The sequence below is a fragment of the Ranitomeya imitator genome, chromosome 2, assembly GCF_032444005.1.
Source record: "Ranitomeya imitator isolate aRanImi1 chromosome 2, aRanImi1.pri, whole genome shotgun sequence".
NCBI classification, from domain to species: domain Eukaryota; kingdom Metazoa; phylum Chordata; class Amphibia; order Anura; family Dendrobatidae; genus Ranitomeya; species Ranitomeya imitator.
The window spans coordinates 427,694,548-427,711,458 of record NC_091283.1 but is presented as its reverse complement, the minus strand read 5'-3'; the positions used below and the strand labels follow the sequence as shown (position 1 = coordinate 427,711,458).

Genomic DNA, 16,911 nt, shown 5'->3' with positions numbered 1-16,911 from the left:
TCGGCCTGGGGGTTCTGGTGAGGGTTCGGTGACCCCTCCTCAAGGGGGGGGTACTGTTGTGAATTCTGTGGCTGAGTTCACTTCTGTGGTCACAAGTGGTATTGCAGTCTCTGGGCTTCCTCCCTCAGGTGTTTTGGTGAGCTCGTTGGCTGCCTTGCTATTTAGCTCCACCTGAGTTTGTCTTCCTTGCTCCTTGTCAATGTTCCAGTGTTGGATCTGAGCTACTGCATCTTTCCTTGGGCCTGCTGCTCTGCTAGATAAGTGCTTCTAGTTTGTTTTCTGTTTTTTTCTGTCCAGCTTGCTATTGTCTTTTGCTGGAAGCTCTGAGAAGCAGAGAGGTGCACCGCCGTGCTGTTAGTTCGGCACGGTAGGTCTTTTTGCCCCTTTGCGTGGTTTTCGTTTTAGGGTTTTTTGTAGACTGCATAGTTCTCTTTGCTATCCTCGCTCTGTCTAGAATATCGGGCCTCACTTTGCTGAATCTATTTCATTCCTACGTTTGTCTTTTCATCTTGCTAACAGTCATTATATGTGGGGGGCTGCCTATTCCTTTGGGGTATTTCTCTGAGGTAAGTCAGGCTTGTATTTCTATCTTCAGGCTAGTCAGCTCCTCAGGCAGTGCCGAGTTGCATAGGTAGTTGTTAGGCGCAATCCACTGCTGCTTATAGTTGTGTGAGGATAGATCAGGTACTGCAGTCTACAGAGATTCCACGTCTCAGAGCTCGTCCTATTGTTTTTGGTTATTGCCAGATCTCTGTATGTGCGCTGATTACTGCACGCTGTGTTGCCTGATTGCCAGCCATAACAGACTAGGTAAGTATGTTATATTCACCTGTCCGCGTTCCAGCCGCCGGGCGTCGCTCCATCTTCCCGGCGCCTCCATCTTCCCGGCGTCTGCGCTCTGACTGTTCAGGCAGAGGGCGCGATGACGCATATAGTGTGCGCGGCGCCCTCTGCCTGATCAGTCAGAGCAGAGACGCCGGGAAGATGGAGGCGCCGGGACCGGACGCTGGGAGCTGCAATCAAGGGAGGTGAGTATGTGTTTTTTTTTTTTTATTGCAGCAGCAGCAGCGGCAGCACAGATTTATGTGCAGCATCTATGGGGGCAGTATGAACGGCACACAGCACTATATGGGGGCAGTATGAACGGCACACAGCACTATATGGGGGCAGTATGAACGGCACACAGCACTATATGGGGGCAGTATGAACGGCACACAGCACTATATGGGGGCAGTATGAACGGCACACAGCACTATATGGGGACAGTATGAACGGCACACAGCACTATATGGGGGCAGTATGAACGGCACACAGCACTATATGGGGGCAGTATGAACGGCACACAGCACTATATGGGGGCAGTATGAACGGCACACAGCACTATATGGGGGCAGTATGAACGGCACACAGCACTATATGGGGGCAGTATGAACGGCACACAGCACTATATGGGGGCAGTATGAACGGCACAGCACTATATGGGGGCAGTATGAACGGCACACAGCACTATATGGGGGCAGTATGAACGGCACACAGCACTATATGGGGGCAGTATGAACGGCACACAGCACTATATGGGGGCAGTATGAACGGCACACAGCACTATATGGGGCATCTGTGCAGCATCTATGGGGCAGTATGAACGGCACACAGCACTATATGGGGCATCTGTGCAGCATCTATGGGGCAATATGAACGGTGCAGAGCACTATATGGCACAGCTATGGGGAAATAATGATCTATTTTTATTTTTGAAATTCACCGGTAAATGCTACATTTCCACCCTAGGCTTATACTCGAGTCAATAAGTTTTCCCAGTTTTTTGTGGCAAAATTAGGGGGGTCGGCTTATACTCGAGTATATACGGTACATCGGTTAGAGGTTTAAAAATTGGCTCAATAGAACTAAAAACTTTGGCCTTTGCTGACGATTTGCTTTTTTTGGATCACTAACCCTTCCCAGGCCTTCCCAGCAATTTTAGACATATTACTACAATTTGGGCATTTATCCAACTTTAAAATTAATACTACAAAATCTGTAGCTTTGAATATTTCTCTCCCCCACACATGTCTGACTGAGTTATACTCACTTTGTCCCTTCTCATGGGCCACAAATTCCATAAAATATCTTGGTATTGAGATTACAAAGAACCCCAGCCACCTTTTTCAAGCAAATTACTCTGCTCTATTTAAAAAAAGTGCAGGGCCTGTTAAAATTGTATAATTTGCCCGCATTGTCTTGGATGGGATGTATTAACATCTTCAAGACGTACATCATGCCAGTTATTTTATATACATTAAGCATGGTCCCGATTAACATCCCACAATCCTACTTTAGAAATTTAAAATCGTTAATTTCCAAATTTATCTGGAAACAGAAACCAGCCAGAATCACATACCAATTTATCTCTCGCTCAACTCTTACTGGTGGTTTGAGATTGCCTGACCCTGCCCTTTATTTCCGAGCAGTTCACATATGTAGATGGCTTAAAATAATAGCTAGCTTTGAGGGAAATAACAATGACAGTATAGATTTCGTTTTGTTAGGACCGAAGGGAATACCTTGCCTCTTGTCGCTGGCCAAACCCCCAGTGAGCTCAGATTGGACGATGTGTCCCTAACAACACTCAAAGTTAGACGCTCCTTAAACAAGGATCTTCCATCGGACTCCTTTCCCTCTATGTTTGCTCCGATTTGCTCCATACCATACTTACTAGACCCGAACTATAGAGACCCTTACAGATTGTGGTCCTCCCTTCCTAAAGAACCTTTGAAAAACTTCTATAATGGCAGAATCTTATATAAAGGAACTTGGCCCCTTGATTCCTTGGCGCATCCCAAAAACTTTCTACAAATCCAACATTTTAGACGTACGCTTCTTAACTTCAAAAAAAAAAAGTTTCCCCATGGTTCCACTTGGTCATGGCTCGAGATAATGGCTAAAATCCCTCATCCCGAAATGAAGAGCATCTTGCGTATCACTCCTGGGAGCTGGAGATGGGTGCTGTTTTTACAGAGACACAAACGTCAAAAATTTTAGCTTTTGCACGGGGATTTTCCCGATGCATTTTACTCCAAGAAAATTCATACAAAACTCTGACCAGATGGCACCTAACTCCAGCCAAATTATTTGATTTAGGTCTGTTGGATGACAGCTCCTGTTGGCGTTGCCATGACCCATTGGTCCATCACACCCATATATTCTGGGAATGCCCTAAACTAAAAACGTTTTGGGAAGAAATAGGTAAGACTCTTAAGAAATTTAACTTGATTAAAACCAACCTCCAGGCTGCTGAGGTCCTACTTTCCTGCCCATCTATTAATTTCAAACCCAAGAAACATAGACTTTTACCGTTACTAATAAGTGCTGCAAAGCACTTAGGCTACGTTCACATTGGCGTTCCGCCAATGTGCGTCGCTGTTGCGCCGGCGACGCAGCGGCGACGCGCCCCTATGTTTAACATAGGGGACGCGTGCGTCGTTTTGGTGGCGTTTTTCGCCACGTGCGTCGTTTCCGACGCTAGCGTCGGACGCAAGAAAACGCTACATGTAGCATTTTCTGTGCGTCCGATTTTCGTCGGAAAACGACGCACGCGTCGCAAAACGCGCGCGTTTTTGCGCGCGTTTGAGCGTGCGTCGCGCGTTGCGTCGCCGACGCACGGCGGCGCAACGCTAATGTGAACGTAGCCTTAATCACTTTACATTGGAAAGATGCTTCTGAGTGGTTTTCCAAAGTGGACCAAATCTCTAGGCTTGAAGAATTATCCAGTTGGGAAATGAACAATCATGACCTGTATGTAAAAATTTGGGCTCCCTGGAAAGAGCTAAGAGCGAGCGGATAAACTTAATATAATTTCGCTGCTTAAGGTATGCCCCTGTGGTTAAGAGTTATGACTGGATGTACTATCACAAACTGTATTTGTTTTTGGCTAAGACTCTATGTTGAGTAACATTTCATGTTAAAATTGTTCAATCTTCCCCCCCTAGTTTTTCCCCCTATTCCCTCTCTCCCCGCCCCACCCTCCATTCTCCCCTACTCTATACCTACCTGCTCCCCTTTCCCCCCTCCCAATTTTCTTCTTTATTCTTATGGTTTTCTCTTACAATATAATAAGATATTTGTAACTGCTTTTATGTTTATTACTAAATAAAGAATTTATTAAAAAAAAAAAAAGTTATGATTGTTGTATACCTGTTGCTTCTCCTACTGCTTTCTCACTAACTGATTTAAAAAAAAAATAAAAAAAAAAAAACCTATGCCCAATTGTACTGGCCTGGATAATCATATTATCAAGTCAGTTTTACCATATAGTAAACATGGTAAATATAAAAAAAAAAAAAAACAAATTGAAGGGGTTTTTTTGCAGTTTCATGGCACTTGGAATTTTTTCCCCATTTTCCAGTACATCACGATAAATTGAGTGATTTCATTTATTATTATTCAAATTAAAGTGAACCTGTCAGCAGTTTTGGCCGATATGAGTTACGGCCATTACCTTTCAGGGCTTATATACAGCATTCTATAATTCTGTATATATGCGCCCAACCCGACTTGTAAGAGAAGAATAATAACTTATTACACTCACCTGCGGGGCAGTCCGGTACGAGGGGTGTCGCTTTTCATGGTCTGGTGCCCCCCCCCATCTGCTTGCAATGCCATCCTCCTGCTTGCTTTGTGTGGATGACGCTTCGCTGCTCTTCTTGGTCTGGCACCGTCCTCCTGCTTGCTTCATGTGGACGACACGTCGTTGAATCATCCACACAGTCTCCTCAGTACGGCGCTCCTGCGCAGGCATACTTATCTGCCCGGTTGAGGTCAGAGCAAAGTACTGCAGTACGCAGGTTCTGGAAAAGGTCAAAGAGCCCTGGCACCTGCGCACTGCAGTACTTTGCTCTGTCCTCAACAGGACAGATAAGTATGCCTGCGTAGGAGCGCCGTACCGAGGAAACTGTGTGGATGATGCAGCGACGTGTCATCCGCATGAAGCAAGCAGGAGGGCGGCGCCAGACCAAGAAGAGCAACACCCCTCGGACCGGACCACCCCGCAGGTGCGTGCAGTGATATATTTCCTCCCTACACCATAAACACCACCCAGAACCTGTTTGACTTCATTAAAGGCATTGTCCACCTTGAAAGACAGGTTATACTTTATTTTATACTTAAATGCTTGTTTTGGAGGCTAAAACTTATTTTTTATAAATTGGTTTCATTAAATAAAATTGCACCAATTGGTTTTACAGGCTGATTCAAATTTGATGAGGCCTGTGGTTATAAATCACCTGAGAAGAGCTCTGAAAAAGAAAGATGAAAGTTACAAACTCCCTGTCGCACTATTAGGGTGCAGCCAGATAGCCGTATTACTCGCAAGAGGATTGTATTATAATCCTTGGACTGACCATCAGCTCTCCTGACCCAAGCGTGACAGGTGCATAGAAATACATGCTGTCTAGGCCAGTCCGAGGACTGTGATGCGTTTGAGTAATACGGCGGTCTGACTGAGCGCCTAGAATGAGCTCCCTGAAGGATTCTTATTCCGCAGCCATAGAAGGCAAAGAGGGCAACATTTTTACTGAAACCCAATTGCAAAATTGAGATTTATCTCCAAATGAATGAAATTAATAATTAAAAAAAAAAAAAATTGTCCCCAAAGGTGGACAACCCCTTTACAAGTCAATCTAGTCGTCAGGCACTGACTATACTGGTCATCTGTGGCTTCCGCTATAAACAGAGCTTTACAGTTAGGACATATCTCAAGATGACCTGTTCAGCATCCCTTAACATACCTGTTCTGGTTCAGCCAGTATAGATTGATCCAAGGTGCCATTGACAGCAATAACGATAGAGTCGGATGTGGAGTGCTGTTCCATTAGTGGCTGCAGAACGTCCCCCAGATCCTGCAGCTCAAACACTTGAGCATGAAGTTCTGCAGTGTCCAACTGCTCAGTACTCTGCACCACCAGCGCCTGTACAATGCTTCCATCCTCTGCTTGCATGGGGATGCTGTGCAGCTCTGTCACAGTGCGAGGCTGCTCGTTCCCATCAAGACTGACAAACATCTGTGTCTCCTCACTGCCGGGGAGAATATTCCATGTTAAACAATTTTCTTTTGCCGCGGTCTCTGCATCTTGCTCATCCATGCTGGCATCTCCCTAGTGGAAAACCAAAATTAGAGTTGCACAATTCAAGAACAATGTAAACATTGAAAAAAAAAAAAAAAAAAGAAAAATGATTCTATACATTCTAAATATCAGTGACCATAGGATATAGTAATCAGCCTCCATTTAGAACCTCACCTTCCTGTCCCTGGCCTTTCCAGCTCGGTTTTCTTGTCTCTTATTCCTGTGACTCTGCTGATGCTGCCGGAAGATGTAACGCTCGTGGAAGGTCTCTGGGCAGAAGCGACACTTTAACGGGGTCTCCAGGTAGGAGTGCTGCTTGCGAATATGAACCTCTGCAAAAAGTGTTTATAACATGGAGTTAAAAAGTGGTTTCCCAATAATCCATAAAGGAAAAAAAAAAAATATTTGAAAACTGTATAAGAATCCAAAAAAGAAAGTCTACATACAAGAGACTTGTTAGAACACACAGATGCACCAATAAAGAATAAAACAATAATAATATAGATTTAAAAGAATATAAAAAAGATATATATTGTGTATCAGTGCTCTGTGAGGAAGTAGTGACTGAACACTAGAGTATGAAACAACCGCAACAACCAAGACCTGGAATGCCAAAAGGAGTAGATCCACACAGAAAATAGATATAAAATAGCCTTTGTATTTTTTAATGTAATTTTTATGTATATATAACTTTTTTGCCACTCACTGTAATAAAGGCTATTTTATATCTATTTTCTGTGTGGATCTACTCCTTTTGGCATTCCAGGTCTTGGTTGTTGCGGTTGTTTCATACAAGAGACTTGTACTCTGGCGCATAAGCTACTGCTCCCTGTTATCAATATGGAGCCGACAATATCATATAAATACCCTACATCTAAAAACACTTATTGTTAAAACCAAGGCAAACTAGCCCACCCGTAGTGACAATCAAAAAACCAAAAGGAATGTGCTCAACCCAATATCCTTATGGGTGGTCCTAGAAATCCCTAGATACGGCACCTAAAATTGCCCCTACCTAGCTGCGGAGGTAGACGCCCTAGGGGGGGGAGCGTTGTGGCGCCCCTGCTCCACGATGGCTAACCCTAAAGGTCCTAATATGCCCTGCAGCCACTAGTGAGATCCTCTACCCATAGACTAGAGGAACCCCTGCTGCTATACATAGGTGGTACTGTGCTAAGGAAAAACTAGACCCCCAAAATATAAAAAGAAAACATGAACACAAAAAGGCGATATGCGGTGTATTAGATATGTAATTAAAGTATGTTAACAGTGGAGCATACTCATCCAAAAGATGTGGTCGGTATTGAATATACCGTATATAACCAACCTCCACCTGGATGTACAGTTTAATATGCCCCACCTAGATTTCCATAATCATTTCATTTGTGTCTTTAAATATTCTCAGTCCGGGGGTTGCCCTTCCCTCATTCAGACACATTAACCATCAGGGGGTATCTCCTATATATAAACACCTCCCCGATATAGGTACACAATAGCCAGTAAGGTCATATATGGAAACCATCGATACTCATCTGTCACTTGAACATCTGTCATTCATCATTCGCCATATAAATATATGGCGTTTTGCCTGCTTAGGCGCATCAGGAGGCCTGATATCACGATAACTTGTGTCACAATACATACATGATAGCTCAATATGGAGCCGACCTTATGAAAAGCTGTACTCTATGTAATGTAATATTTTGCTGATGAAAACAAGAGCCCTGACAAATGCTGACAGCTGGTGAATGTACTTACGTACGTCATTTTTGCCAAACAGGGCAGCGTTGCAGATGGGACAATGTTCTTTGGGTACATTTTCTGTATGTTTCCTTAAAATATGCATCTTCATACTGTTTCTTTGTGTAAACGTGGCCTGACAGAAGCTGCACACGTATGGCTTCTCACCTGAAAGAAAGCAATATATTTTTTTCATACCAAGTCCTGCTACGCTGCAACTAAAAAGGGAAATCTAGAGCTGTACGATAAGTGCGTACAACTGTTTCTGCCATCGCTGTGACTGACATTTTTATGTCATGTTAAAAGAATGGTTTCTCCATAACTTTACAAAAGCTGGAGTTACCATATGTAGTACAAGCAGCAAATGTATGTGATAACAGATCACAAGGACTTTCTAGGAGCAATGCCCTTATCTCACTACCCTGCAAATACTTAAAGGAATGGATCTAGGCTGGGCTTTTATGGGCAAAATAGGCTCCCTATGCCCTTCCTTGATGTGGTCTTTGGGTCTGAAGAAATAGGAAAAAGTTTATTTGAAGCCCTCTTTACAGAGAGGGTTTTGATCGCGTACCACAAGAATGCGGTCCTACCACGATCTTGGGCTTACTAAGGTCTACTTTGCATTCTGTTCCACTTACTAAAATGGTACATGGAGATGTGATCTTGAAATGTGGGTTTAAACTTTTTTTTTCGTAAACTCTTGTAACGCTATGTGCACATGATGAGGATTTACTGCGGATCCGCAGCGTTTTTTTTCCGCGCAGAAACACTGCAGATCCGCAAAGTGATTTACAGTACAATGTAAATTAATAGGAAAAAAAAAAGCTGTGTTAATGGTGCGGAAAAATCCGCATGAAAAATGCTGCGGATCAAAAGAAGTAGCATGTCACTTCTTTTGTGCGGATCTGCAGCGTTTCTGCTCCCTTCCATTATAGAAATCTGCAGGGGTAAAAACAGGATTTTTGGTTGCTTACCGTAAAATCTGTTTCTCGGAGCCTTCATTGGGGGACACAGGAACCATGGGTGTATGCTGCTGCCACTAGGAGGCTGACACTATGCAAATAAAAAAGTTAGCTCCTCCTCTGCAGTGTACACCCCACCGACAGGAAGAAAGATATTCACTTAGTGAGAAAGCAGTAGGAGAAGCAACGTGTAAAAGAGAAAGAATAATATAATAATAATAAACTTTATATAGCGCTGACAAAATCCACGGCGCTTCACAGATTAACAGCTTCAAACACACAGAGTGTTCAAAGAACTCAAACGTAGACAGTAAACAGAGCTGTTCAACTTGGGAGGGTGCTGTGTCCCCCAATGAAGGCTCCGAGAAACAGATTTTACGGTAAGCAACCAAAAATCCTGTTTTCTCTATCGCCTTTCATTGGGGGACACAGGAACCATGGGACGTCCCAAAGCAGTCCCTGGGGTGGGAAAAAACAGACTTCCATCAGGTCCGAGGACTCACCACTGCCGCCTGCAGGATCCTTCTGCCCAGGCTGGAGTCCGCCGTAGTTCGGCGAAACGTGTGGATGGAAGACCAGGTTGCCGCTTTGCAAAGCCGTCGGCGAAAGCCCTGTGACGTACCGCACTGGAAGCGCCGACTGCCCGGGTAGAGTGAGCCTTCATCTCAGGAGGGGGCCCTCTGTGCTTGACCCGGTAAGCTTCCAAAATTGCCATTCTGATCGAGCGAGCAATCGTCGCCTTGGAAGCCGGCAGGCCTCTACGCACGCCATCAGTGATGGCGAAAAGAGATTCCATCTTTCGGAAAGCGGCCGTGCTAGCCAGGGAGATCCTTACTGCCGTGACGAGGTCCAGCCTGTTCAACGATCGCTCCAGAGGATGAGCCGGAGCTGGACAAGGAAGGTAGAACGAAGTCCTCGTTGAGGTGGAAAGATGAAAACCACCTCGAGAAAGGAAGGAAGGCAGAGGCCTGGGACCACCTTATCCTGGTGGAAAAAAATCAAGAAAGGAGGTCGGCAGGAAATGGCCGTCAACTCAAAAACACGGCGGATCGAAGAGATGGACCTGAGAAAAGCCACCTTCCGAGAAAAAACTGACAGGGAAAACTCCCTGAGAGGCTCAAAGGGGGAACCCCTAAGAACAACCAACACAACCTTTAAATCCCATGAATCCACAGAGGCCCTGAACGGAGGGACAGCGTGGACTACTCCTTGAAGGAAGGTCTTAACCTGTGGCTGAGAAGATAGTCTTCTTAAAGGGAAGAAGAGCGCAGGAACCTGGCCCTTTAGGGAACTGAGAGCGAAGCCCGAATCCAGTCCTGCCTGAAGGAAAACCAAATGGAAGGCAGGGAAAAAGGACATAGGTGAAAAGCGGTTGGACTCGCATCAACGAAAGTAAGCCTTCCAGGTACGATAGTAGATCCTGGAAGAAGACGAAGGCTTCCTAGCCTGGATTATAGTGTGACTCATCCGGGTCGAAAGGCCGGACGCTCTTAAAACTGTGGAGTCCACAGCCACGCCGTTAAACTGAGCGACCGGTAATTCGGGTGGAAGATCGGACCCTGAGACAGCAGATCGGGTCTGTTTGGAAGGCACCAGGGGTGTCAGCGAGAAGATTGACGATGTCTGCAAACCAAGACCTCCTGGGCCAATCCGGGACGATCAGAATTACGGGCACCCATCCCGCCTTGATCTTTTTCAACAGCTTGGAAAGCAAGGGAAAGGGTGGGAACAGATAGGGGAGCAGGAACTGCGACCAAGGAATGGCCAAAATGTCAACACCACTGCGAGAGAATCGCGGGACCTTGGGACGACCCGAGGGACCTTCCTGCTCAATCGGGACGCCGTGAGGACCACCTCTGGAGTCCCCCAACGAAGAGCAATCCGATAAGAGACCTCCTGAAGGACCATCTCCTGCCGCGAGGCCCTCGCAGCCGAGGAAGACGGCGGCCAAAATGTCCACGCCGGGGACCTGCACTGAGGATCTCACCAGGACCGTTGCCTCTGTCTAAAAGAGGATCCTGGAATCTCAGCCAGGGCCAGAGAACTCCGCGTCCACCCCTGGTGGTTGACATATGCGACTGCTGTGTCATTGTCTGTCTGGATTCGAATTGGCAGGCTGCTGAGAATCCTTACCCAGTGAGGGAAAGACAGAAGGAAGATCCGGAACTCGAGGACATTGATCGGCAGAGAGGACTCCTGTGCCGACCAACAACCATGAAAAGAACAGGTGACAAAGCCCCACGCCTCCGCCGAGAAGGCTGGCGACCGTCGTCACCACCTGCCAGGAAACTGGAAGGAAGGATATGCTGTGAAGGATGTGCTCTGGGATAAGAGCAGAGACCTCGGCCACCAGTGGAGGAACCGTTTGGTCCCGGTAGAAAGACGGATCGGACGATGCAGGGAGAAGACGGACCTGTCCTCCTGTGATAGAATAGCCTGCTGAAGAAGTCTTGAATGAAACGGGCGAAGGGAAAAATTGCTTCCGATGTTGCAACCAACCTCCTTAGGACCTTTATGGTCCATCAGAAAGGAGGGGAGCCGAGAACCCTGGAGCAACAAGACGGAACTTCTTCCTGTTGACGAGCCACCGCAACGGCTAGAGTGTCGGGGAAGAGGGATAGACTTTCGGGGGCCTGAAACCGAAATTCCTGAGCCTCCATGGAAGTGATTACTGAACGACGGAATATCATCCTGAAGAGTCTCAGACGAAACTTCCTGTTCAGCAATTTGAGATCCGGACTGGGACGAACCTTGTCGTCCTCTTTCAGTACAAATAGGTTCGAAGAGAAGCCTGTGAACCGTTCCTGTTCAGGGACGGGAATGTTACCCCGGATTTAAGGAGGGAAACAATGGCTGTAAAGAAACCCAGGACTAGAACGGGGTCTCTTGGAGGTTGGGATTAGAGAAAACGATCCGAGGACCGTGAAATTAATCTATTTTGTCTCCAGAGGATACAAGTTCCCTGGCCCATGCGTTCTCTGTTGAGGAGACAAAGACGTCCCTGGGTAACAGGAGAACGGCTGCCCAGCCTAGGAAACGGGCTGGGGCCTAGTCGTGGGTCCTGCCTAGGTGGAATTTCCAGTCCTGGACCTGGAGAATCCACCTTAGGAGTAGCGGGAACGCCAGGAAGGAGTGAGTCAAAGAATACCTTCTTCTCTTAACGCGCCTGTGGCCTCTGCTGTTGCGAAAAAGGGGTCAGATGCCGCGAAAACGACGAAAAAGAGGGCTGAAAGGACCGAAGTTGCCGCCTAAGAAGAGAACTGGTGCCACCAGTGGTGTCCTTGATAATTTAGTCCAGCTTGGAACCGAAAAGACGTGATCCTTGAAAAAGGCAGGCTCGTAAGGGACTTCTTGATGACCCTTGCGCCAAACAGAGCGAGTAATCTGGGTGGCAATCTTCGTCAGCCAGTCTGGTGGAGCTCCGGCTTGAATGCCCCAACGGAGTTGTTTAGCCCCTTTGGAAAGACTTCGAAACCCAAATGGAAGCGAAAGCCGAGCATAGAGATGATGCGGCAGCTTCGAAAACCGAATGGCGAAGGATTCCATGATCTTATCGATGGAATCTGTCAGATTCGCCCCATCGGACAGCGTGAGGACTGTGTTGGTGGCAAGTCTAGCAGTCGGCGGATCCACAGAGGGAGAGGTCGTTCTCGATCGCCTCTCGTTCCGGTTGGCGATGAAATCCGGCGGAAGGAAATAGGAGACTCCAAGACGCTTGCCTCCTTGAGAACGTCTGGTCGAATTCTCTCTTTCTCTGGCCAGAAACTCCTCGAGTCAGGATGAGGAGCGAATCCCTTGGGAGGTAGTTTAGACCGTCTAAACGAAACCGCCTGATCTGCAGGTTCCGTAGAGGGATCTTTGATGCCACAGGTCAAATTGGACGCTCCAATGAAGCTTTGAACCATATCCCTCATGCTATGATTTGGTTCAACTTCGGCCCCAAATTATCCTCCGAGGCCTCGCCTGACTCCGGGGAGGGCATCAGGGGGAAGTCGACCACAGAGAAGGACCGTGGGGCGAGATGGACCGAGAAGAGAACTCAGACCGGCGTTCCCGTCTGGTACTTTCGCGGCCTGCATGGAAGACTCGGACGGAGCTTCTAGGGACCCGCTGGCTACTACGGAAGTCTGCAGGGGCAACTGATCGAGCACGGACACAAGGGTCTGGGACACCCGTGTGAGATCCGCTACTGACAGAGGGAAGGCCCAGCCTGGGGAGGGGACTTTGCTCTGAGGCGGAGCAGCAGGGGAATCTTAGGCGGTGAACATAATGTGGGTTGCTGCGGGCCTGCCTGAGGGAAGCTTGGGGTTACAAGACGAACCCTGAAAGTGTTTCAGTAAGGCACAGGAAAAAGTAGAAGGCCGGGAGAGACAACCTTTAAATTTAACCCGAAGGGGCCCCTGAGGGAAATGTCTGGAGAGTAGGGGACAGGGGGGAATGGGGGGGGGGGGGGGTCTGGCAGGGGATTAAGAAACTGTGGTGCAGAGGTACTCACGGCAGACGCTGCGGTTTCCGGATGGAAGGCTGCACGACTTGGAAGGTGCTCCTCAGGAATGATAGCCCCTAGGAGAACAGGCAGACACATCTGATGCACTCTCTTGTCCGATGTAGCTTGCCTGCAGGCCAGTGGGGAGATGTGAAAACGCCAGAAATTTGCGCTCTTAAGATGGGCGAAGAAAAACGTTTCTGGCGCAGAAATAAGTATCAGTGGCTGCCTGGGAGTGGTGGGCGGGATTAACCGCCAGGCCAGGAGCACCAAGATGGCGGCGGTGGGCGGAGCTTGCCGTGATAATCGGGCGGGAGAGAAGCCCGCCCGAGAGAGAGGAAGTGGGAGGGGACGCGGCACCGGAAGTAGGCCCCGGAAGAAGCCGGGGCCTAAATTTGAGGCCGGTGGCCGCCAAGAAGGGCCGCGGCGGCGGGAACAGTGCGGATGCAGGGAAAAGCGGCGCGGTTGCCTGCAAGGCTGCCGCGCCGCGGCAAAAGGGCACGGTGTGGCCGGAGGAGGAAGCCGGAAGTAGGCCCCGGTAGAAGCCGGGGCCTAAATTTGAGGCCGGTGGCTGCCGGGAAGGGCCGCGGCGGCGGGTAAAGTGCCGGGAAAAGCGGCGCGGTTGCCTGCAAGGCCGCCGAGGCAAAAAGGGCACAGTGTGGCCGGAGAGGAAGCGGCGCGGTGCCAGCAAAGCCGCTGCACCAGAAGAAACGGTGCCGCCGTAGAAAGCGGCGCGGCTGCCAGCGAGCAGAATAGTGCGGCCGTAAGAGGGAATCGGCGCGGCTACCTAAGGCCGCCGCGCTGGGGCAGAAAACAGTGCGGCCACAGGGAAAAAGAGGCAGCGGCTGCCATACGGCCGCCACACCAGGCCAGAGCACAATGCGGCCGGGGGAAAAAGGGCAGCGCGGCCGCCATAGCGCGGCTGCCAAGTCAAGGCAGCCTGGAAAAATATCCCAAACGACCCCCAAATGATTGCCCTGGAACTGAGGAAGGACTCAGAGGTACTTTGGAATACTCACCTAAACCTCCCCCACGCAGTTACTAACCTGAAGGGATTGAGACGTCCACGGAGCTGTGATGGACGTCCTCGTCTCCTCCAACCGACAGGCTCTGGTGGGCGAGTGGGTGGGGGACGGATGCAGGACCGGACTTCTAAGCACGCTTGTGTGCTAGGATCTTGGTCCTGGTGAGGGATCTATGAGGATACGGGGTGGCAGTACACGCCGTACTCATAGTCCGCCTTGTGGGAATACAGGTGTGTCTGTTCACCCTGTATCCCTCCGGAAAAACCTGAAAGGAAACGACGCACATTGAGGTAGATAAGGGTCTAATGAAAGACCCGTGTCCACCTCCTACTGACACTAAGCTAAACTGAATATCCTACTTCCTGTCGGTGGGGTGTACACTGCAGAGGAGGAGCTAACTTTTTTATTTGCATAGTGTCAGCCTCCTAGTGGCAGCAGCATACACCCATGGTTCCTGTGTCCCCCAATGAAAGGCGATAGAGAAAAACGCATGAAATCCGCACAAAATATGCATCAAATCCTCACCTGCGTTTTCTGTCAGGAGATGCAGATTTTGTGCAGAAAATTCTGCACCCCAATCCGCAACGTGTGAACATAGCCTAAGACTCACTGTCACAGACCTGTGTGCGTCCTTATATGTCTCTTCAGTTTGAAGGCATCGGTTGAGGCGAAAGAACACAGGGTGCAGGTGAAGGGGCGTTCGCCAGTGTGGGAGCGAATATGAATTTTCATCCTAGTCGCCTGAAAAGACATAAGCATCAAATCAATTTCCTTTAACCCCTTATCGACATTGGACGTACGGTTATATCCAATATTGGCTCCTTGACTTTGACGCGGGCTCAGAAGCTAAGGCAGCATCTTTCCAGACAGATGATAGCCGTGTTACTTAGCCATCATCTTCAACTAACAGCCTTGAGTGGAGCGGAGCCCATCTCCGTTTACCTGTTAAATGCTGTCAATTGGCGACTATGGCAGCTGGGGGTCTGCTGAAGACACCCATGCCGGTCATGAATGTACTGCTATGAAAACCAGCCCGTGATTTTTACTATACACAGCAATACTGTGGTATTGCTGGACCTAGCAGAAGTAACTGAACAAATGCAGGTTCAACTCCCCTTAGGGGACTACAAAATACAGTAAAAAAAATAAAAAATATAAACGCTTTTAACCCCTTCGAAAAAGGGCTCCATCATGTTTTTGCATTTCTGTTTTTTGCTCCCCTTCTTCCCAGAGCCATAACTTTTTAGCTTTTTGTCAATATAGCCATATGAGGGCTTGTTTTTTTGCAGGACAAGTTGTACACCATTGGTTTTACTATATCAGGTACTCAAAAACTGGAAAAAAAAATTCCAAGGGCGGTGAAATTGAAAAAAAAGTTCAATTCCACAAATGTTTTTTGGATTTTTTTTTTTTTACCATGTTGACCAAATGCTAAAATTGACCTGCCATTATGAATCTCCCGATCATTACGAGTTCATAGACACCTAACAGGTCTAGGTTCTTTTTTATCTAAGTGGTGAAAAAAAATCCAAAGTTTATTTTTAAAAAAATAAAAAATTTGCATCATTGTCCCAAGAAATGTAGCGTCTCCATTTTTCGTGATCTCGGTTTGGGTGAGGGCTTATTTTTCTTGCATGCCGAGCTGACATTTTTAATTATACAGTTTTTGGTGTTGATACGATCTTTTGATTGCACTTTATTGCATTTTAATGCAATGTTGCTGCGACCAAAAAAAAAAAGCCGGATTACGTACCGGTAATGCTCTTTTAATGAGTCCACGACAGCACCCCACATGAGAGAGAGGGATCCGCCCATAGGAACAGGAAACCTACAGAATAAAAGGAGGCGGTCCCCTCTCCTCCTCAGTTTAGTTACAGAGTATAAAAAGGGGAACCGCAAAAGTGTTAGTATTCATTCTTATTCAGTCACATAAATTTCTTAACTCTATACAACCATTATTTGTGACCTTAAAGGAAAGAGCTGTGCATAATTTAGGGAGGGTAATACATGGGTGCTGTCGTGGACTCATTAAAAGAGCATTACCGGTACGTAATCCGGCTTTTTACCCTTCGCCACGACAGCACCCCACATGAGAGATTTTCAGAGAGTCATTATTTGGGTGGGATTACTGTATTAAGAACAGCTCTACCAAAGGTCAGATCAGAAGACGTGGACAGATCAAGTCTATAATGGTTGTAGAAGGTAGAAGGTGTAGACCAAGTTGCAGCCTTACATATTAAATGGATCGGTACATCTGCTTGTTCCGCCCAGGAGGAAGCCATGGCTCGTGTTGAGTGCGCTTTTATACCCACTGGAGGAATCTCGCCTTTTGACGTATAGGCCAAGCAGATAGCCTCTCTGATCCACCGAGATATGGTAGCTCTCGTGACCCCATGTCCTTTCTTGTGGCCCTGAAAGGAGATAAACAGAGCCCTACTCTCCCTCCATGTCTGACACCTTTCTATATAAGTCAGGATGGCTCTTCTGACATCTAAGGTGTGGAACTTATGATGTTCTGGAGTTACAGGTGAATCAAAAAAGGAAGGGAGAAATATTTCTTGTGACCTGTGGTAGGTGGA

At 47.6% G+C, this 16,911-nt stretch overlaps 1 protein-coding gene across 4 annotated transcripts in view; it reads right to left on the bottom strand.

The window, feature by feature from the left end:
- LOC138664289 (oocyte zinc finger protein XlCOF28-like) overlaps nucleotides 1-16,911 on the bottom strand; it is a 105,318-nt gene that overhangs the window by 71,655 nt on the left and 16,752 nt on the right. For all 4 annotated transcript variants that reach the window (XM_069750863.1, XM_069750862.1, XM_069750864.1 and 1 more), the window contains exons 6-9: nucleotides 14,953-15,073; nucleotides 7,878-8,027; nucleotides 6,294-6,451; nucleotides 5,784-6,149 (exon numbers count right to left, since the gene is read on the bottom strand). In XM_069750863.1, coding sequence (XP_069606964.1) covers nucleotides 5,784-6,149; nucleotides 6,294-6,451; nucleotides 7,878-8,027; nucleotides 14,953-15,073 — 795 coding nt within the window. The remainder of the gene's footprint in view (nucleotides 1-5,783; nucleotides 6,150-6,293; nucleotides 6,452-7,877; nucleotides 8,028-14,952; nucleotides 15,074-16,911) is intronic.